Source organism: Oryx dammah, unplaced genomic scaffold (genome assembly GCF_014754425.2).
Source record: "Oryx dammah isolate SB20612 unplaced genomic scaffold, SCBI_Odam_1.1 HiC_scaffold_27, whole genome shotgun sequence".
In the NCBI taxonomy this organism is placed as follows: Eukaryota; Metazoa; Chordata; class Mammalia; order Artiodactyla; family Bovidae; genus Oryx; species Oryx dammah.
Genome location: NW_024070211.1, coordinates 113,519,925 through 113,543,643, shown reverse-complemented (window position 1 = coordinate 113,543,643; position 23,719 = coordinate 113,519,925). Strand labels below are relative to the sequence as shown.

Here is a 23,719-nt window from a genome sequence, read left to right as displayed (position 1 = left end):
ATAGTAACCTGCTTTATAAATATTCAGACTATGAAAAAAGAAAAACATTGGATATAAAAAGAAATGGGTTCGTGGATAACAATTAGGTATAAATTGCTGTGTTACAAAATACATTTATAGTCTGTCTGAAACCTTTGACATTCACTGATATGTTAATTCCATTTGGTAAGTATTTTCAGATTTGCTCAGCGCTCTGCTGGGACTGGGGGTTATAAAATGATGCTTTCAAGGAATTCAGAATTTGTTGAGGTGGCACTGGTATGAAACAAGGTACCAGAGCCATCCAGGGAAGGGGATATCCATGATATAGACTGAAGACTTGGTGGAAGAAATGTTACCTGAGACAGGCCTTAAATAGTAGGCAAGATTTGGGTAAGAAAGAAGAGACTTCAAGATGTTGGGGGATATTGATCAGCATATAGAACTAGTAATTATGAACCTGGTGTTTATCCAGTATAACAATGATATAAATTGGCTGATGGAGGATTTGCACTAAGGTATAGTGAAAGATAAGCTGGATAAATAAGGAACCAACTGTGGCAACTGGACAATGAATGTCAAAAGAAAGATTTTATATATGGTCTTGTGGGTGGGGAGAGCTGTGGGGAAATCTTAATTTTTGAAATTTAAGATTTATGTTACATTGTCAATAGCAAATAAAATGGATGAAGGGGATGGGCAAGAAAAACCAGAGGAATATAGGTTGGTAAACAGTAGGTAACTCAATTTTGAGATTTTCTTTTTCGATGTGGATCATTTTTAAAGACTTTGTTCAATTTATTACAGTATTGCTTTAGCTTTATGTTTTGTTTTTTAGCCAAGGATGCATGTGGGATCTTGGCTCCCTGACCAGGAGTTGAACCCACACTCCTTGCATTGGAAGGTGAAGTCTTAACCACTGGACTTCAATGGAAGTCCAGTTTTGAGATTTTTAACCAGTGGGAGTAGTAGAAATCAAGATTCCATGTAGGAATCAAATACAAAAGATAATGCAAAAGAAGAAAGTATTTGGTGATTGGCTAGACCTAGATTATACACTGTGCTCATATTTGCTTTGAACTTTTAAAACAACCTGAAGTCCATTATATGATGGTGATTAAGTGCTACTGTACCAGGAAAGTACATTTCTGGTTTGTTTTTTTTTTTTTAAAAAAAAAAAACATTAACTTAAGGGACCTTGTGTGCTTTTACATTCTCAAAGGAAAGACCTTATGAATTTTATTTTGGCTACTTGGGGAAATTCTTAAGCTCAGATCGAAAACACAAGCCTTTTCTAAAATATACTCTATTTTAAAAATTGGGGTGGGGTGGGGTGGGAAGCTTTCTCTTTGAGTTAGACCATCTAATCAAAACTATAGCTAACTAAAAATAGTTATCAGAAGTACTGGTTTTATTTTTTTTAAACTTAAAAGGTGAAACTTTAGAAACGTGAAGGAAAACCACTGAGTTATAGAGCTAGTATATCTAATTTGGAAATCAGTGGAAAGAATTTGTGAAATTTTAGGTAATCAAATGTGTTTTGTTTAAACACTGCATTTCAGAGATATTAAAGACCTCTGTATGTGCTTCGCTGAGAAAAGGAATTGAATCTTATAAAAAGTAGGTTTTAGCTAATGAGAACAGGATCTTCTAAAGGTTATATAATCCAGTTACATAACTAATGGGACATGTACTTGACATTAACTGAACTTACGTATCCTGAGTAAGTAAGCAAATATATTTTCCTACCTTGTCACTTTATCTTAATGTAAATTGAGAAGCCTAATCTTTTACATGTTTTCACATGATTGCCTCTCTTATGAAGCAAGTGATTGTGAGTAATTGTGGCTGTTCTCTTTTTTATCTCTCTCAACTTGAAAATCATTTATGAATCAACCTTTTTATATATTAGGTTGAATAATTTCAGAACTCATTGCCAAAAATGTGCCTGGAGATCAGTTTGCTAGCTGCAAGGCTTTAAGTTGTGCTGATCAAGCCAAGACCAGGCCACCAACCCTCACATGAGTCAAGGAGACTCATCTTACACAGTGGTTAGATTCTAAAGTCATCATGTACAGTTGAACCCCTGAGAAATCCCTCAAATCACCCACAAAATACAGCACACACATTCCATGTATATTGTACCATTTTTCTTAAGTCTAAGAGCCAGATTCTTTCTCAAGTGGTGTTCTTCAGTGAATAAGTAATTAGTTTGTACTTGAGGACATGCTGTATGAAAAAGAAAATTGAAGCTTTTGTTTCCCTAAGAAAGCGTAGTTGAATTTACATTAGTTAAATGTACATTAACATGACTTTACTGTATCCCCCTTTGAAACATTTCTTGGGTCCACTTGACCATCTATAATTCTTCAGCACCTTCACTGGGCTTCCTTCCTGAAGGTGTTCACTCCTCTCCTCTGCTGTTCATTTCCTCATCACCTTCATACCACATGCGCAGTGGGTAGGCAGGACTGGCATCCTCTGCCACTGTGTATACATTATTCTCTGCTCTTCTGTACACACTGCTTCTTTGAGGTCCCTGCTGCCTGCTATACCACTCATTCTCATTGTTGTCACTCCTCATTCACTGAATATCTGGCTCTCTGTCATCATCTCTACTCCCAAGTTTTGCCATTATCTTGTTTGACATTAGTATCTGTGTGAGCTACCCACCAAGTTCTCTGCTCTCTCAGTTCCTTGACCTTCTCACCTTCAATGATGTTTTCCTCTACTCCATTTTAGCCGCCAACTCCCCTAGCCACATCCTGGACCTAGCCATCGGGGAAACACTAAATTCAGTAGTTCACTATCCGACTTTCTGGGATCTCCTAAATTTCCAAGTACACCTACTTGTGGATTTCACAGGAACCTCCAGTCTCTGGCCCCTCTGCTTTTTATCTGTTAGCCATGTCCTGTTTTCACTGCTTTTCCTGTATAGCCTGGACTCCATCACATCAGTCCTCATTTTTCAGTCCGTTTTCTCCTCCTCTCTCCTCCATTTCTCCATTTGTCTCCTCTGTCCTCTGATTTCTGCGTCATCATGTCAATGAAACTTCCCTCTCAAGAGAACCAACAACCACCTTGGTGCTATGACTACTTAAACATTTGGTTAGTAGATTTTAACTTTAAATTGTTTTAAGACCTGTACAATTCTGCCCCTTTCTTGAGACTAGTCTTAGTCTCTACATAGTAAAAATTAGTGAATTTAACGAAAAATTTTTTAAAGTTGATTATCATCTTATAAACTATGTCATTTAATATAGTGTTTTTCTTCCTTTTCAGCTTTACTAAAATATATTTTTCCAAAACTAAGCTAACGAAGTCATTCTACACTATTTAGGTTAATGTACAATATGTTATAATTAAGCAAGGAATATATTATATACATAATTTATTAATATATTTCTGTGGTCATCATTTTTAAATCAATTTTTATTTGTATTTTGCAGTTGAAGCTTTATATGAAACAACATACCCAGAATATCTCCAGTACATTTACTTAGTGGCACCAATATCTCTGATGATGTTAAACCCTATAGGATTTATCTTCTGTGAAATTCAGAAATGGAAAGACACTCAGAATGCTTCTCAAAACAAAGTGAAAATTTTGGGCCTTGGACTTTTGCGTGTGTTACAGAACCCAATCGTATTTATGGTCTTCATTGGCATTGCCTTCAATTTTATTCTTGATCAAAAGGTGCCTGAATATATGGAAAATTTTCTTGATGGACTTGCAAATTCTTTTTCTGGATCAGCTCTATTTTATCTTGGTCTTACAATGGTAGGAAAAATAAAGAAACTAAAGAAGTCAGCATTTGTTGTACTGATTCTTCTCATCACAGCTAAACTGTAAGTTTCACTTATTTACTTGGGGATTATACTTTGTGAAAGCCTTACTTTATTTAGCCAATTTGTTGGGATTTTCTCCTTTAAATAGTTCGATAGTAGTAATCCCTCCTAATTGAATGGTTTTAAAGGAAAATGTGAGATTGGTGATTGTGGAAAGTCATTTCCGAGCAGGCTGTTTTTTCCATTTTAATGTTAAAGGATAAAGACTGGTTTCCCTTCAGCTTTTATGTAATTTTACCTAATGCCTTCCAAGGTCCTATTTGATCATAGTTTTAAGGGAATTTTGCAGGATTTCTGAGTATTCTAAATCTATTAAAATCCTATTGGCTATGAAAGTGAAGTCACTCAGTCATATCCGACTCTTCGTGACCCCATGGACTGTAGCCTACCAGGTTCCTCTATCCACAGGATTTTCCAGGCAAGAGTACTGGAGTGGGTTGCCATTTCCTTCTCCAGAGCAGATGATGAAAAGACCAAATAGCTGAACACAGGGATCAGAACACAGGGATTTGGCTATGAGGAAAGCAATAATTTTGAACTAAAACTTTATTTCATGAAACTAGGAGAAATATTCTAAAATTCTGAAGGTGGTTAAATTTTCTAAATATGGATGTCAGTAGTGTTGATTATTATCAACCATCTGATCCTAACCTGCAAATGAAAAGTTCTTAGTTCCTTAGTTAATAGTTCTTCAACCTCTTTAGTTCTTTAGCCATGGAGTTACACTTCCTGGTGTAGGTGACATAATTTTACTATGAGATGATCCCAAGGCACTTGGGGCATATTTAACTATTGAATTTAGCTCCTCTGGAGACAAATTCATGAGAACTGTGCAATATGAAATAGTATCTATATTTTCAAAATAATAATGAATATAAATTCTGAAGATTATTTATAGTGGTTTTATGCTCTTGGAAATAAAGTAATATTTAGTTTTGCCACAATAGTAAATACAGTTCTGACAATGACAGTGATTACCAGCCATTACTTATAAATATTTAAATGTTCTCATTAAATTTTTTTTTCTGGTTCTATGATTCCTATTACATAATTTCTTCTTTTAATTATAAAAATAGATCAAAGTGGTTCTTGACTCCATCCGAGAGCATCTCTGTAGGTGCTGCTGTGACAATATTAACCTTGGTTTTGTTCTTTTTAAAGGAAAGCTCCTTTAATTCACTACTTTTGATATGCTCTTTCTATGAAATCCTGGAGGATTTGTTTCATAATTGACTCTTCACCAGATTTGAATTTAACTAGCTTCTGCTCTACCTCAGTTATTACAGTTCCCTTTGCTGAACCGTTTTTCTTTACAAAGATAAAAAATTAATTGTAAGACACCTATTTCTCTACTGCCTTTTAGAATCTACTTAGTAGCATTATTACCTGAACCATTTAAAACCCTGATCATAATAAGGTCAGCTGTTTTTTTTTTCCCCAAAAAAATGTTTAGTAATTTTCTTTTAAACAAGTTTACTCAGATTGTGAGTCTTTTTTTTTTTTAATATTGCAATGAACTAATATGGAAAGCAAGTACCAGCAGTATAATTGCAACATTTTACAAATTTTTTGCAAGAAAATTATTCATAGAACACAAAAAAAATCTGAGTTTCTTTTCCTCCTAATTCCTGCTGTTTAAAGAATATTGTTTTACTTTAAGTAGCTTCAAGTTGAATATTTGATTCTTTCAATAAAATGACACCTTCTGGGCAGAAGAAGAATAACCTAATGCCAGATTCACTAGAGCAATTTATTACTTGGGAACCAGCATGCTTTGATATCAAGCAATGATACATTTCTTGTTTCTTCAGCCTGGTGCTGCCACTTCTGTGCAGAGAAATGGTGGAACTCTTGGACAAAGACGACAGTGTAGTAAACCACACAAGTTTGTCAAATTACGCGTTTTTGTATGGTGTCTTTCCTGTAGCACCAGGAGTGGCTATCTTTGCAACACAGTTCAATATGGAAGTAGAGATTGTATGTATATATTACTTGCTAAGTTTGATTGTTTGGTTAGTAGAAAAATGAATGTTTGAAACACAGAAATGTACATTCTTGTATGAGAATTTGATATCTGGAAACTGCCTCATTGTAAATAAAGAGGGATCATGTAACAATAGTTATTTAATCTAAGATCTATATTCAGCCATGAATTTTTTCATTCGTCTTTTTAGTTTCAAGTATTTTAATGCTATAATTATAGTTAAGCCTGAAGGTTATTTATAGAAGGGCAGTTTTTGAAATTTGAGGGAGAAAAATCTGTTTTATTCATTGATAATCCAGCCACCAGATGCAAAAAACCACCTAATCAACTGCAATAAATGGTTAAATTGGTTAACACCAACTAGTGTCCGAGCACACTGGATGTGTTATCCACAGCATTAGAGTGGATGTTGTTGAAAACAACATGAAGGAACTAGATTGTTCACTGAAGTTCCATTAGTTCCATTATTTAATCGGTAGAATGTTTGCATGGTAATTTTTCTCTTTTTGAAATTGCTTTTATTGCCCTATAGTTTATCAGATAATATGGAAAGAAACTGGTCATCAGTTTAAGTAGATCATATGATTTACTTTCCAGAACCTAGAAGATAACCATCAGCTGTGGGATTTCTAGCATTTGTTTATATGCAGATATAAATTGAGCATGGATTAAAAGAGGAGCCAAAGGAACTTAACTGTGTTTCTCTAAGAATGCTCAGAAAAGGGGAATATGCTATTAGATAACATGCTGGATTCTATGATGTCTTTTTACTGACTCATGCTTTTATTTTAGAATGCCTTGGTGTGCTGTGGCTAAAGTTTATGTGAATTGTTTGAGTCTGTGACTCTTCCTCAGTTTGATTTCATTTTGGCAGATAACCTCAGGGATGGTAATAAGCACGTTTGTGTCTGCACCGATCATGTACGTTTCTGCCTGGTTACTGACTTTTCCTACCATGGACCCTAAGCCATTGGCATATGCCATCCAGAATGTTAGTTTTGATATAAGTATTATCAGCCTGGTCTCCTTGGTAAGTATGATTCAGTATAAAAATGAATGAAAATCACAGAATGAATCTGAAAATAGCTTGGTAATAGAAAGTTAGGGAATAAAAACCTAATTTCTTGTTCAATAGAGAAAACTGAAGCCTGCCCATAAAATGTAATATCAGCCTTCTGAGTTTTGCCTTTCCATTTGGGAGGTAGAATTGTATAACAGACAAGGCATGAGATTTAGTCAGACTCAGATTTGACTCCTGGTCCTGTCACAAACTGGGGGTTTCCTGGGTGGCTCAGTGGTAAAGAACCCACCTGCCAATGCAGGAGACAGAAGAGACACGAGTTCGATCCCTGGGTCGGGAAGATCCCCTGGAGGAGGGCATGGCAACCCACTCCAGTATTCCTGCCTGGAGAACCCCATGGACAGAGGAGCCTGGTGGGCTACAGTCCATGGGTCACAAAGAGTCAGAGACTATTGAAGCAACTTAGCATGCATGCATGCACCTATCACAAACTAGCTGTATTTCTCTGTGGAGTAACCTTAACTGCTCTAAGGTTCAGTTTTCTCATCTATAAAATAGAGGTAATAACTCCACCTATTTCCATGGTTTGTTTTAAGGATTACATGAGACAATATATATAAAAAGCATTCTGCAAATGGTGAATCACTATCCAGATGCTAGCTATTGTAGAACTGTGTTTTTGTCAGGGACCTTTGGGATTAAGACCAAACAGCCATTTAATGTTAATGAAACTTTTGAATATATCTAGCCCATATTAAATACTTATACACTTTGCAACTAGAGTATCTTGTAGACTGAGTGCCTACTGAATTCAAATAGTATTCTGGCTTTAAAAAAAAAAGACAATATCTGCTGTCAAAGGAGATAAGGATGAATATATACATTGGCAACAAATACACGTGTGATTAATATAGTTTTTAAGAAATTCTGCTTCTGTTACATATTCTTAAAATCTATGCCCATTGATAAGAGGGCAGTTTGGTGGAGGAGGGAGAGACAGCATAACCTTGATTGACAATGAGGTGAGAAGAAAGAAGGAAATCAGATAGCATATTTAGGTAACTATTAGGTATCTTTCTCAATGTAAAGAATGCAGGAAAATTCATCTTAAGGAGGATGACATGTATTGTTGGAAGTAAGATAGCCTGGAATTTAGATACCTCATGAGCCAATATGGTGGAATCAAAAAGGGAAAATCTACGGTAGTGCATTATAACTGCATCTTCCCCTCATCTTTTTTTCTGAACGTATGTCCCACCCCAGCCACCAAAGGTAGGGAAAGTTGGAACGTGGCCCTGGTCAAGGCATTCTCCCCATGCTTTTTATTTTACTTTGGATATTAGTTTACCTTAATACCCTTTTGGGAAGTAAGGTTAAAATAAGTAAAATATTGCAGTTCCTTTTTGAACCAGGATAAAAGAATTCTTTAAAGAGTCTAATAAGTAATTAATAATTAAAAATAAAAATTAGTAATTAATAAGTAGTTATAAAGATTAAGAAACCTGAATAACTTTTGAAACTCTGTCTTTAAGATCTGGTCTTTGGCTATTCTTCTTTTGAGCAAGAAATATAAACAGCTTCCTCATATGCTTACAACTAATTTACTCATCGCTCAGGTTAGTAAACCTACAAATAATTAAAGCTATGTTTTTTTCATTGATTATATGCAAAGAGCTGACTCATTGGAAAAGACCCTGATGCTGGGAAGGATTGAGGGCAGGAGGAGAAGGAGACGACAGAGGATGTGATGGTTGGATGGCATCACTGGCTCAATGGACATGGGTTTGGGTGGACTCCAGGAGTTGGTGAAGGACAGGGAGGCCTAGTATGCTGCGGTTCATAGGGTCGCAAAGAGTTGGATACAACTGAGCGACTGAACTGATATTTCTATAGAGGAGAAAATTTCTTCATTGGGTTTTTCCAGTTATAAAATCAAAGTATTTTTTACCAAATGCAATCAGTTGTTGCAATTTGATTATAATTAATTTATTCCTAATTTATTAAATATTGCATTGGATCTTGCACTATATAAAGTTGGCCCTCCATATCCATAGGTTTCACATGCTCAGATTCAACCAATCACAGATTGAAAATATTCAGAAAAAAAATTTCCAGAAAGTTCCAAAAAAGCAAAACTTGAATTTACCATATGCCAACAACTATTTACATAGCATTAACATTGTATTTGGTATTATAAGTAATCTGTAGATGATTTACAGTATAAAGAAACGCATGGAACTCAAACAGGGGCTATGTAACAACCTAGAGAGGTGGGATGGGGAGGGAGTTGGGAGGGAGGTTCAAGAGGGAGGGGACATATGTATACCTATGGCTGATTCATGTTGATATTTGGCAGAAAACAACAAAATTCTGTAAAGCAATTATCCTTCAATTTAAAAAAATATTTTTTTAAGTATACAGGAAGATGTACATAGGTTGTATGCAAATACTATAGAATTTTGTATAAGGAACTTGAGTGTCCTTATCTGTCAGGGGATAAGGAGGGGTCCTAGAACCAATCCTCCGTGGATACTAAAAGACACCTGTAATGACAGTTGGTGATAACTTTGCATTTTTTATAGAAGTAATTGAATTATTAAAAATTAACCTTTCTTATTACTTTTCTAGCTAAATCTTTGCATGTCTCAAATTATACTGGAAAGAAGTTTAAGCATTTTCTATGTAAACCTTTACTAAATATAAGCTTAGGATTTAGAACGTTGTCATTATCTGTTTCAATTAAATATGTACATTGTTAAAGGTGCTGTATAAAAAGGTTTTTAATCATAAAACTTACTGTTTTAGTATAACTAAGATGCAATAGTTAATTGCTCAGCATAATTTTAAATCAATAATTATAGTTGCTATGAATAAAACACATAAGTATGAGTCATGTGAGTATGACTGATTTCATTTTTTTTTATCATTTTTTTCTTCAGTCTATCGTCTGTGCTGGAATGATGATCTGGAATTTTGTTAAAGAAAAAAATTTTGTTGGACAAATTCTAGTGTTTGTCTTATTGTACAGCTCCCTCTATAGCACCTACCTGTGGACAGGTAAGTTGGATCAGGAAGAGAAATTTAGGGTCCCCCTCCCCTCCATCGCTTGAGGGTCCAGCTTCCAGTGATCTATTTTAAGTCTAGCAGTACAGGATGAGGGCACCTGCTCAGGCAGCTGTACTCGCTACCTAGGCAGTCTGCAAAGCTGAGTTCTGTTTCCTGATCACTTTGTTTCTACCTGGGCTCAGATGGTTTCCAGTCACATGTCCATGTCCTCAGGGCCTTGGGTTCTAGGCCACAGTCAGCAGAGCTCCCCTTTGAGCCATCGAGGGTGCAAGCACTGGAAGCAGACAGGGAGAGAAGGAATGCGCAGAGGGGGATGAGGAGGTGAGCTGTGTACCAGAGCGCACTTAGAGCCCAGCTGAACTGAATGAACAGTAACTATCATTCTGCCCTAAGCAAATGACTTGACTTGCGGTCTCAGTTCCTTATGTGTAAGCACCTTACAGGGTTATTTTAAGAACTAAATTAAATATGGATGTTTATGCCTGGTGCTTGGTAGGCGCTCAACAAATTTAACTGTATTATTAAGTAGAGGGAAGAGCAGTAATATAAGAACAAGAAAAACAAGTGATTAAAAGGATATGGAAATAGAAGAATAGTCAGTAAGAAAAACCTATTTTTCATTTCAACTGGCTCCAAAAAGGATATTCAGAATGTTTTAGCACATTGCTCATTTGAAGGAAAACATTAATTGGGGTGCACACATTCTGGTATGTTTATGAATAATCAGTCAGTCTGGCTGATTTGTAGTCATACCACAAATGCAAACCTGTAAAATGGCACATAAAAGGAAACTATAGAATTGTTGCGCTAGTTATAGCCATTGTTAGGAGGCACGTGTCGGGAAGTGGCTGGCGGGAATAGGCCTTTGATTTCATGCCTTCAGGATCAAAAGCAGGACCCATCTAAGTCAACAGCTTTTTGAAGTGAAGCAACAATGTGGTGAGGAATTACAAAATGAATTCAGTGCAAACAGGAGGTTTGTACTTTTTTAAAGGCGAGTACACCTTGCATGGTGTAAGAGTTTTCATGCGCTAAGTTAAAAGAGCCTAGGGGTTATTTCCAAAAACGGAAGAAACAACTTGATCTCTAATACTTAGGTTTATTAAGGTTAAATTTATAATGAGAATAAGAGAGCAGTAAAGAGCTCAGTTTATCAAAAAGCCTCAAGTTTCTCTGAAATCCTCTTCAAGCATGAATACCAAAATCTCCAAAGAAGCTGTTCTGAATTTCCTGACCCCAATGAAGGTGCCCTTTAACCTTAAGATTATTATAACAGAATTTTGGATCTAAAAGGTCATTTTAAATCATTTTGTTCAGCCATTTTCAGTTTTACTCATTTGCAAACCTCTCTCATGAATTTTGCCATATCTGCATACCACTTGTCCTTTCTTTCCCTTTTAAAATTAACTTATTTTTTTAACTTTAATATTACAAATTTAGCCTTATCTCGGTAAAATCCCAGGTTTTATGTGCTAGTTAAAATTTTTTGAAGCGTGTGTTAAGCACATAATTAGTTTTAAAAAAAAAATGTTCATCTTTGTGCCACCTACAGTCTTCTTGCTTTTGGGAACACCAGTCTAGTTGAAACCTTTCATTTTGCAAATGAGGAAAATAAGGCCCGAAGAGTTTAGCTGATTCAGGCAAGAGCTCTCACAGCTTCATCAGTGAGACATCCAGGCCTAGCCTGAGCTTTTTTTTCATTTGTCAATATTTTCACAAGGCAGGAATAAAATGATAAACATTAGACTTTTCAAGAGTCCCCTCACTATTGTAACACAGTTGGCACTCCTTTGTGATTGGTTGCTTGTCTCCCTGGCACCTTAAACCTGAAACAATAGAGGGTACAAATGCATTGGGAGGAGCACTGGTACGATAGTATCTCTTGAACTTGAGAACTGAGTGAGTCCCGTACAAAGAAAAACAATTCGCAAGGAGCTCAGTGTTGATTTGTATTATTGCTAGCACAGTGTTACTTAATCTGTATAATCTTAAATCTAGGTATAAATTCCTTGTTGTTCGGTTGCTAAGTCGTATCTGACTCTTTGTTACCCCATGAACGCCAGCACTCCAGACTTCCCTGTCCTTCACTATCTCCCAGAGTTTGCTCAAACTCATGTCCATTGAGTCAGTGATGCCATCCAACCATTTTATCCTCTGTCACCCCCTTCTTCTCCTGCCCTCAATCTTTCCCAACATCAGGGTGTTTTCCAGTGAGTCAGCTCTTTGCATCAGCTGGTTGGACATTATATACAGCTAATATACAATTTTAAAACCAAAGCAAATTCATTAGATTTAAACAAAAATACAAGCTCAGTAAGTGTTGGAGCCGACTCTTGAGAGTCCCCTGGACTGCAAGGAGATCCAACCAGTCCATCCTAACGGAGATCAGTCCTGGGTGTTCTTTGGAAGGAATGATGCTAAAGCTGAAACTCCAGTACTTCGGCCACCTGATGTGAAGAGTTGACTCATTGGAAAAGACTCTGATGCTGGGAGGGATTGGGGGCAGGAGGAAAAGGGGACGACAGAGGATGAGATGGCTGGATGGCATCACTGACTCGATGGACGTGAGTCTGAGTGAACTCTGGGAGTTGGTGATGGACAGGGAGGCCTGGCGTGCTGCAATTCATGGGGTCGCAAAGAGTCAGACACGACTGAGTGACTGACCTGAACTGAAGTAGTTAGCAACATTAATCGACATGACAAAGGGTCTTATTTTGCTGATCTGAATCACAGCTGAACTCACTTCTCTGATAGGGTTTTTTGGTTGGTTGGTTGGGTTTTTTTTTGGCCTACCTTTACTTTGATGTGTGGGTTTATGACCTGGTTATCTCACTGCTTTTCCCTCTTCAGACTACCACAGAATGTTAATTTGACCTGTGTTGTGGTATCATTTGGCCTTCACTTGGCTCAAACTTAATATAAAACCAGACGTAAACCCTGAAATAATGAGAGTGTGCTTCGGTTATAAGATGGTCACCACTGCAAATAAACCAAAAAGACTTAACATTTCTCATAGAAATTCCCAGATCCCTATGGGTCAACAGGCGAGTTTTAGGAACACTGAACAGAGCTGAAGGACGTAACCGTCTGTCAGAAGACTGGGTTTCTAGGCTTGCTCTGCCCTCTGCTGGCTGTGTGGCTTGGGCAAACCCTTGTTTACACAGCTATGATTGAAGGCATTAATTTAAGATAGTGGTCCCTTCCAACCCTAAAGTTCTAAGCTTCTATAGCTGTGTAAAATTTATTAAATAAGATGTTACTTCTATAAATAATTGGGTATAAAGTATAAGGAAAGCTCATGAAATATTTGTTTTAAAACATCTGTCCAAATGTTTAAAACGTTTGTTTCTGTATTAAGTTTATATTAAGGCCCATCATTTAGACTTGGTGACTTTTCCAAAAACAAACCTTTTGTGAGAATTGCCTATACTTTCTTAGCAACAGCAGAACGGGGGTGTTATTATTTGTAGAATTGTTCTGTATCCAGTTAAAAATTTTTTCCTTTTTTCCCACAAATATACTTCGATTCCAAACACATGAGTCAAAAGAACAAAATGATTTGGGCTTTTTGAAAAAAATCCTCATGTATAAAACGAGAAGATTTTAGTAAAGAAGCAGTATAGGAGGGAAAACAAATGATTTTGAATTAAGAAAACTTGCTTCAAAATATTGGGAAAAGCATTTATTTAGAAGGAGTAAATTCTAGGGCAAGAACTACAGACTACTATTGAAATAAGCTTGGTTAAAGTTCCATGAAGTTTGATCAACATCGAGAATAATCACCTATCTTTTAATCTCTATTTCTTATTCTTAGGCCTTCTAGCAATTTCTTTGTTTCTTTTGAAAAAGAGAGAAAGGGTACAAATTCCTGTTGGAATCATCATAATATCTGGCTGGGGGTAAGTTGGTAGCTTTCTGTTTGCTTACCTGTGCCCACACACACAGTTACTATTCATTCTCTCTCTCTCTCTTTTTCTCTCTAAACTCTCATTATTATAGGATTCCTGCTCTCCTTGTTGGTGTTCTTCTGATAACTGGAAAACATAATGGAGAAAGCATTGACTCAGCCTTCTTTTATGGAAAAGAGCAGGTGAGAAGAGTTTATTGACAGTTCTGTTCTTGAGAATGTCTCTTTTTAGCTGCTTAATGTGTTTTGCTATACTTACATTGAAATTAATTTTGAAAATTTATTCCAACTTATTGCTTATCACACTCGTGATCCTATGTTACTTTGTTAACTTACACCTCAAAATGTGATAAATATTTTTAGATGTCTATAAAAAAGAAAATGAAATTAAAAAAAAAACAAAAAACAAAAATGATTTTACATACCTAAGCCTGTTTGGGGGCTTCCCTGGTGGCTCAGATAGTAAAGAATCTGCCTGCAATGCAGGAGACCCAGCTTCGATCCCTGGGTCAGAAAGATTCCCCTGGAGTAGGGAATGATAATCCACTCCAGTATTCTTGCCTGGAGAATTCCATTGGAACCTACTGGGCTACAGTTGGACTCACAAAGAATCAGACACGACTGAGCAACTAACACATATGTCTTTTTTTAGCTGAAGATTATAAGTATTAGCTGCAATTACTTATCTTTAGTATTATCACCATATACAGTCTCTAGTTAAAGTACACTTGAGCTATGTATTAAGGCAAGCAAAAACTCTGATGTGAAGAAAAAGTCTATAAGTGCTCAGACAGTAAAGAATCTCCCTGTAGTGCGGGAGACTCAGGTTTGATCCCTAGGTCAGGAAGATCCCCTGGAGAAGAGAATGGCTACCCACTCTAGTATTCTTGCTGGAAGAATTTCACGGACAGAGGAGCCTGGCAGGCTACAATTCGTGAGATCATAAAGAGTCGAACACGACTGAGCAACTATCACTTTCACTTACTTTAGATTACTTGTAGCGTAAACCAAGGACATGATACATAATGAAAAGGACATCTAGACATCGCAGTTGATTAGAGACAAACCCTAATTTCTCTGTAAGTACTTTACCTTCCTTCCATACTCTTCCTCTTTTTTAAGAACCACTGTTATAGAGCATTTATAGCTATTGAGATAATGCATTTTCCACCAAAAAAGTGCCCTTAAGTCATCTACTAAGATTATCAAGCTGGGATTGTGAAAAGTGGCCTAATGTCTCTCTGCAACGTTGACAGATGATCACCACGGCAGTTACCCTGTTCTGCAGCATCGTGATAGCTGGCATATCACTCATGTGTATGAACCGCACCTCCCAAGCAGGACGCTATGAAGGTTTCGACCAGTCTCAGGACCGCAAAGCAGCAGAGCCGGGAAACACTGCTTTTGAGGACAGTCCAGCGCCAGTAAATGAACCTGAATGTTTTGCAAGTTCTGTCCCAGAAACAAGTATGATCCTTAAATATAAAGAAACTTTTATATGCTTATATAGCATGTACTCTAAATGTTTTGTTTAAGGGAACTTCCTTGAATTATCTTCAATATCACAGGTATTTGTAAAATGGGGAATTTGAATCATAGTCAATAATAGAAAGAGCTTACAAGTTCATTTATTAGATTCTTGTTTATAAATCTTTTATGAGGATAATCTTTTGTGAGAATAAGTCTAATCCTCAGACTTCTTTGGACCTGAGAGTTTAGAGAAGAGAAACAACTGCGGGAAGGCTCTTTCTAGGAATCTAAACATCTGTGTTTGTTAACTTAACAATGCATCAAGCAAGCACCATCAATAAAATGAACTAAAGAGGCTTAATTGAAGCAGGGTTAATGGTAAAAGTTAGGAGTTGGCAAACTGCAGTCTGCCACCTGTTTATGGCCCCAAACCTAAGAATAGCTTTTATGTTTTTAAAAGGTTGAAGAAAAAATTTTAAAAGACAATTATTTTATGACACTCGAAAGTTATATGAAATTTAAATTTGTGTCCGTCACATGTTATTGAAACACAGATGTGCTCATTTACTTTTGTATTGTCTGTGGATTCTTTCATGCTATATTGGCAGAATTGAGACATTCAACAGACACCCAGTGGACTGCAAAGCCTAAAATGTTTATTTATAGTGAACCTGTATCCCTATGTGAAAGTATGACCCTAATCAGTGATTTTTTTAATGTGTTAACAGTTGTTATGGGGTTTGCCTCAATTCCCTGGTGGCTCAGACGGTAAAGCATCTGCCTGCAATGCCGGAGACCGGGCTTCAATTCCTGGGTCGGGAAGATGCCCTGGAGAAGGAAATGGCAACCCACTCCAGTATTCTTGCCTGGAAAATCCCACGGACGGAGGAGCCTGATAGGCTACACAGTCCATGGGGTCGCAACGGACGCGGCTGAGCGACTTCACTTTCACTTTCGTTCTTTGCCTCAGTTCATGAGGAGAATTCAGCAATAGAGTTTGCATTTTGGATTCATTGGTGCATGCAGAGATTTCATAGATATCGACCGTTGTGCTGGGAAATAGCGATAAGTAGAGAAGAAAGAGAAAAGGTTTAAAAATCATTTTAACTGTCTTAAAAGGAAGAAGATTCCACAAATCTCACTGCTTATATTGCCTGCCTGCCTCCCTCCCTCCCGTCCTTCATCATCCCAAACTGGAAGGAGATAGGATTGGGGGTAGAGACATGGATATGGAACCAATCTGCCTAGGTTCAAGTCTGACTCTAGAACTTTATTATTTGGTCTTAGGCAAGTTTCCTGTGCCTTGGTTTCTATATCTGATGCTGATAACACCTGCTACACAGGACTGTGGGGTCCCACTACATAGGGCTGTATTTGGCCAACTAGTGATTTGCATTAACCCTGCTTCAATCAGGCCTCCTTTAGTTCATTTTATTGGTGGTGTTCACTAATTTCTTTGTTAGATCCTTTGTGATTATAGCATCAGAATTTCATTCTTTTGAGTCCTCTTGACTATTTTCCCTTTGAAAATGGAAATTTAAGGATTATGTGTATGTGTTCACTAAAATTTTAAAAGCCACTTCTCTGACATCTAGACTACTTTTCTGATCATGCCCAGCAACCTTTCCTTCCTTGCCTTCTTTGTGGACTCTTAACATTTATCCTATAAATCAGTCTACTGTATGTTTTCAGACAGGTTGTAAAGACCATTCACCACTCTCTAAGTCTTCTTCTCCTGCAAGTGTTTTAGAACTGTCCACCAAAGTCCTGCGAACGTGTGCAGAGTCCTAAACTAAGTGTCTTAAGCCCAGAGACTTTGCTGCTGTCTTTACTGTCCTTTAAAAATAGCAAATAAACAGTATCATAGATATTCCTTAAACCCTGTCATCATCATCTCCAGCAGGATAACTAGCTGGGACCTTTTGTATAAATAAATAGAGAATCAGAAGACAGTTATGGCTTATCTCAGTAGAAAACCTTCTGTAATGTTTATACCTCTCTCCTCTTACCTCACTGCTTTATAATTGCTTTTTAAATTATCAGTATAACCCACCAGACTATAAGTGCTGTGACTGACTTGCCCACTATTGTAGCCTCAGCACCTAGCATGTATCAGGTTTCCTATATATGTTTAGTAATATTTGTTAGATGAATGGATAGATGGATGGGTTGATAAGATATGAAGTGATTTTTCTGAAGCCGCCTGAAAACTGCTAAGGCAAAGTTCTTGTTTATTTGCCTATTCACCCATGTTCCTAGGAAAAAGGTTTTTAAACCTGTCTGGTTATTTTCCTTCCCTACAGTCTGCTCTTTTCTGCTTTGCTAATAGTATTAATACACAGCACATTAGATGTCCAGCCTGGCCTCCCCAAATCTCAGTAATCCAAAATAGTTTACTCCCCTCTGCCCCTCGCTACACATTTGTCAGACACATGACTTGCTTATAAGTGTGGAATTATAATTGAAAGGAAAATTAACCTACTTTAATATGAGATCAAAGGTTCAGTTAATAAAAGAGAAGGCCATATCATGTGGAATCTTTGGGGGGAAAAAAGGCTCATAGATACCGAGAACAAGGTTGATAGTTGCCAGAGGTGGGGCGTAGAGCATAGGAGAAATGGGTGAAGGAGGTCAAAGGGTAGAATGAAAAGATAATAAATAAGCGTGATGTATTACTGAGCAACAAACAAACACACACACATAAGTAAGAAGGCTCATGTTTGAAGGGAAAAACTGCTATATGTGTGTGTTCCCTACACATATGTCCTTGGAATGGGCTGGCTTTATATCTGTTTTCTTAACAATTTATCTTAGTGGATTTGAGCCTTCAAGTTTCTGAAGATAAGAGGCAGAGCCAGATGATTTCTGTGTTTTCTTTTCAATTTTTCTGTGGCACCATTATCTTAAATTTAAAAAGACAGTTGTAATAGTTTTATTATAGATGATAGTTTTTATACTTTGAAATCTTTAAAAAAATTTTTAATGACAGTACTGAAAAATTAGGGCATATTATCAATGAACATTTCAGCCTATGAATTATGCCTTTTTTAGTACATTAAGTTCTTTTTTTTTTTTTTTATTAAGTTCTAATACAGTTTATTACTGAAGTGATTCTATTATAATCCATATCAAGGAGGACTGTGTCCATGTATGAGTGTGATGTTTTAAAGGACACTCTGCAGTTCTCTGAATATACAGAGTAAAATTACAGCTCTATAGCAGGTGTCTCAGTGTGACTTCTGTAAACCTATCTACCTAAAAACCAGCAAGAGAGTTTCAGCAGTATATATCTAAAAATAGAATACAATTGCTTTTACTGCATCGTCTAAACTGGTAGAAGACATGTTCTTGAAAGAAGTGAGTTTTGAGCTAAACTTAGAAGAGAAAAGGTTTGGATGAATTTTGTGTCAAACTAGAATTCATCCAAGGAGTAGTGAAATCAAAGCTGTATTTTAGGAAAGTAGTCAAATTCTTATTTCCCAAAACACACTGGAAACTAATAACATAGCATGGGTAAAAACATTTTCCTTAAAAAAAATTTAATTAATTATGGGAATTCCCTGGTTTTCCAAAAAAGATACCAGCTGGAGAACAAACAAAAACATTTTCTTTGTCTTATACAAAGAAGAGGCAATATGTAAAGGGGCTGATCCTTTGTCTGACACTCCTTAAATGTTAATTTCTATATAAGCACATTTAAATACTTTTTGATAGCTACCCATACATTGAGGCTGTATGGAAAATCTCTGTGTGTATATACATGAATTTGGGGATTTGTTGTTTTTTTTTGAGGGGGTGTTTTATTTGGCATCTCCTTACATTGTCCGGTTTTTTGTGATTGGACTCTCCCGTCACAACCTATCTTTTATCTATATAGGTTGCTGCTCCTGCTCTATGGGAAATGGTGAATTACGCTGCCCATCCACGGAGCCAGCAGCAGACATAACCAACAGTGGGTCGGTGACTCCTTCATTTGAGAAAAGTAAGTGCCTCTAGGCTATGAGGATGAGCCTAAGGAACAAAAGATTTTTTAATCTTATGCCTTAAAAGAACTCTACATAGATTTTCTATAGAAGCTACACTGTTTGAAAATATTCTCATAAGATGGAAGAAAGTGCAAATATACAGTAATTGTGCACAGATAGGGTATTCATTATTTTTTTTTATTTGCATGGAAATTCTCCAGTAAATTTAACCTGAGTAGTAATTCCAAGGAGTTTGCCCTAAGGATCATTATTTTCTCTTTGGCATCTCCTTTTAGAAGCTGAGACTTTTCCCCACTCCATTCCCCCAGGGCCAGGACTAATTAGTCAGTGGTTAATTACATTTTGAATCCATATGCTTTAAAATATGCCCTTTCTTATAAAATAATAAAAATCTTTAAAAATAATAACCTTTTGACGTATAGACTAACAGACTGAATCACATTTATGGTCTGAATTTCAAATTATTTAAAACAACTGAATATATGTAAATTGCAATGTACCTTCAGTCAATTATGCCTATTTTTAAAAATCAAAGTAGAGAGAGAAACCCCAAAAAGTCCTCTTTATGATGGAGCATGTCAGCTGTTTTGCTGCCAAATGGTTTTATATTTTTAAAATGTTGTGAATATTATAAGAAATGATGCATGCTAATCACTTAGCACAGTGAGTAATGTACAAACCAAATGTTTATTAAACATGGAAGCAGGGACTTCCCTGGTGACCTAGTGGTTAGAATTCTGGCCATTCACTATGGTGGCCCAGGTTCAGTCCCTGGTCAGGGAAGATCCCACAAGCTGTGCAGTGTGGCCACAAATAAATAAATAAAAATTTAAAAATAAGCATAGTAGCAGCAGCAAATGTTGTAGTTATTGTTCGGGCAGATATTGAGCCTTCACTTACATTCAGCAGGAAACCTCTCTTGGTATCCAATTACAGTTGTTTCAAGTCATTTGTGTGCCCCTTTTCTAAAGCTAATATTTCTTTACATCAGAATTCCCAAGGCTTTACTCCTTACTTTTTCCTTCCTACACAACATACCTAATAGTAAAGTCCATTGACAAATTCAACATGTGATTTGATTCATCAACCCCAGGTGGGGTTTTTTTTTTGTCCCCAGAATCCCGTTACAATTTGCTTATGTCATTTCTACATTAATATGCTGATTCCTGAAAAAACCTTTTTAACATAGGAGCTTCTTAGATTTTCTGATCATATTTTATGAAAACAAATATTGCAATAAGTAAAAATGCAGGTAAAAGATAGTAAAATGGATTTTATGCATTTTTATAATATTTGTACATAATATTTTAAGACCAAGTTTATTATATACACGGCTAGAATTTTTCAACACCAAGATATACACAAATAATTGTTATAAAACAGGATCATACTACATAAACAGTTCCGCAGCCTGCTTTCTTTTTGCTGTTAACCTTTTTTGTGTGTGAACTTTCATCCGTGCGGTTAGCTATTATGTCATACCGTGTTTAATACTTGTGTGTTCTTTTCTAAAAAGAGGCTTTAGGAAATACAGTTTTTGTAAGCTTGAAGGTAAGAGCTGGAAAATTGTGTTTTTTAAGCCCTGACTTTTTGTAATAAGACTGTGTTAGACTAGCATCTCTTTTGTAAAAATGTTTACTCCTACTTTTGATGCCTTTGATATAGTGAAGCTGAGGTAAGAGAATAAAGGTTTCTTGTGAAAGGCTTCTCACTTCTCTTTTCGGCCAAAGAAAAGTCATGCTTATGATTTGGACTTGCTTCCATATGCAAACAGAACAAAGTGTATAATACTTTTTTATTTGGTTCCTTAAAGGTCTTTTCTAAGAAAATTCTAAACTCTTTAATGAAAGGCAAGTGGTAAATTTGCTTTGCTGTTAGCCAGTATAGGATATTCATACCAAGAGGTAGATTTATATAACAGGAGAAACTTGTTATTAAATTAGCCTTAAAAATTTGTGTGTGTATGTGTGTGTGTGTTACACTGTTGAATAATGTAGAAGGGAACTATTCCATATATTTGTTTTTTTTTTGGATAAAAACACTCTACAAGTAGAACTATCCTAAAACAACATGAAGGAGCCTTCTTTAGATTTCATCTAAAATAATATACTGATTCTGAACTGAGAATGTGCATATGTAGTGGTTTGCTTAGGAAGTCATTATGAATTTAAAATGCATTCAAATAAAAAGCTCTGATTACAAATTGTTGTGCTTACTGTTTTATAGATGAACATTGTGTGAGTCGCTGTAACTCCCAGAGCTGCATATTAGCCCAGGAAGAGGAGCAGTATCTACACAGTGGAGACCAGCAACTGACTCGACATGTGTTGCTGTGTTTACTTCTCATTATTGGCCTGTTTGCTGTAAATGTTTCTTCTGATTTTGTTTGGGAGCCATTTCTTTAAATGTTTGACAAAGGTTTTTTCCAGGCATCTGGGAGAAACTTCGTTGCTCCTTCCCAGGGGCGTCGCAGCACTAGCATCTCCTAATTGTGAGCTAATGTTTGGGGAGGAAGAAGAATGAGTAATTCACATTACTCTGTTGCTTAAGTGCTTCAGTAACTCATTTTGCTTTGAATACTTACTCATCCTATGCTCTGAACCTAGAATTTGGGGGTAAAACCAGTTATGTCTGTGATATATACAGGGCTGCTGCTGCTACTGCTAAGTCGCTTCAGTCGTGTCCGACTCTGTGCGACCCCATAGATGGAAGCCCACCAGGCTCCTCTGTCTCTGAGATTCTCCAGGCAAGAATACTGGAGTGGGGTGCCATTGCCTTCTCCAGTGCATGAAAGTGAAAAGCAAAAGTGAAGTCGCTCAGTCGTGCCAACTCTTAGCAACCCCATGGACTGCTAAGAGGAGCCTACCAGGCTCCTCCGTCCATGGGACTTTCCAGGCAAGAGTACTGGAGTGAGGTGCCATTGCCTTCTCCGGTATACAGGGCTACTTAGTCCTAAGTTAATCTTTGACTGACTTCAGTAGATAAATGTCTACATGGTCTTTCAGAAGACAGTCCTCAGATAAATAAACTTTTAAAAATAATTTTACATTATGAAAATAATACAAGCACTTCATACAATGGATACCATAAAGAAGAAAAATATCCATCATACTACTACCTTCTCTTTTTTAATATAGTTTTCATGGTTCTAATGATACATACAGATTTATGTCCTGCTTTGTGACTTATATCAAGCATTTTCATGTTGCTGCAAAAGTGTTCTAATTTTTACTTTAAATAGCTCCTCAATAAACTATAGAGGATATGCATTACAATTCAATCATTTTTTTAGAATTCACTAATAAACATCTCCATGCAGTATATTTCCTTATTGTAGATTCTCAAAAGTTGGAAAACCTGGATTAAATAGCATAAATATTTTTGTGTCTTTGGATGCATTCTACTAAGTTGTTTTCCAAAGGAGTAGTATAGGTTTGTAAAGTACTCTCACCAACATTGACTATTATAAATTTTTTACTTGATAATTTTATAAGTGAAATATAGCACTTCACTTTTAAATGCATTTCTTTGATTATCAAAGCATTTTTAAAAATTAGTTCTAAGTCTTCTTTTGTGAATTATTAGTTATTATATAATTCTTTGTGATAGTTCAAGAATAACTAGCCTAGTGATAGGCAATGGACATATAACCTATGAAGAAATTCTCTTACACTTTTCACACCGCAATGCTTGTTACATAGAATCCTATCAGCCAGCACCATTTTAGCTGCTGTTTAAGAAAAAAAATCAAAGATTAAGAAATGGTGCCAAGAATTGCTGCTCAGTGATGTGATTGTTTTCACTGTGTAAAACTAATTTTAAAATCAGACCTGTCTTAGGCTAGTTGAAGTCCTGATGTATTATGTAAGCTTCTGTATTATGGCTCATGTCTTCTTTCTTCAAATCTGATCAGAATAGATGCTGTTTGAATGACACCTGTCAAGAAGAGAGGTTTAAACCTCTTGTTTGAAAGACAGAGCCTCTGTATTCTCTTGGTGTTTTTCCCTTTAGTCCTTTTCTTCCTAATTATTAAGTAGATAAATTATTGTACTATGTTCTGGATAGAGAGAAATGATCAGCTTGCTTCATTTTAAAGTCCTATTTTCTCCTTCCTTTACAGAATCTTTCCAGTTGTTTATGGTGGCTATTCAACCAAGAGCCTGGGAGACTATATGTTGAGTTACAGTTTTTCTGTGCTGTGTTTAACTTTGGCCAGGTATTTATTTACTGAGAACTTTGAGGAGTTTCTGTTTTCCTGGATGGTTTGATTGGGAGGTGGTGGTACGGATGTTGTTGTTTTCTTCTAAATCAAAAGGGTTTAGTTTGTTTGCCAGCTGCTGGTATGCGTGACAGCTGACAGCTGCTGCCTATCTCCTAGTAGAGATGAATTATTATATTGGTTAAAGTCATCAGAATGCACACTGAGTGTTTCAGTCAGAAATACCAAATAGTTTTTT

The 23,719-nt window shown here is 36.4% G+C and overlaps 1 protein-coding gene across 3 annotated transcripts in view; it reads left to right on the top strand.

Annotated features, from left to right (window-relative positions):
• GPR155 (G protein-coupled receptor 155) overlaps window positions 1-23,719 on the top strand; it is a 40,341-nt gene that overhangs the window by 7,941 nt on the left and 8,681 nt on the right. For all 3 annotated transcript variants that reach the window (XM_040228188.1, XM_040228187.1, XM_040228186.1), the window contains 11 exons: window positions 3,429-3,828; window positions 5,640-5,805; window positions 6,687-6,842; window positions 8,366-8,449; window positions 9,773-9,890; window positions 13,714-13,798; window positions 13,899-13,989; window positions 15,063-15,273; window positions 19,154-19,258; window positions 21,489-21,625; window positions 23,383-23,478. In XM_040228188.1, the coding sequence (XP_040084122.1) occupies window positions 3,429-3,828; window positions 5,640-5,805; window positions 6,687-6,842; window positions 8,366-8,449; window positions 9,773-9,890; window positions 13,714-13,798; window positions 13,899-13,989; window positions 15,063-15,273; window positions 19,154-19,258; window positions 21,489-21,625; window positions 23,383-23,478 (1,649 nt within the window). The remainder of the gene's footprint in view (window positions 1-3,428; window positions 3,829-5,639; window positions 5,806-6,686; window positions 6,843-8,365; window positions 8,450-9,772; window positions 9,891-13,713; window positions 13,799-13,898; window positions 13,990-15,062; window positions 15,274-19,153; window positions 19,259-21,488; window positions 21,626-23,382; window positions 23,479-23,719) is intronic.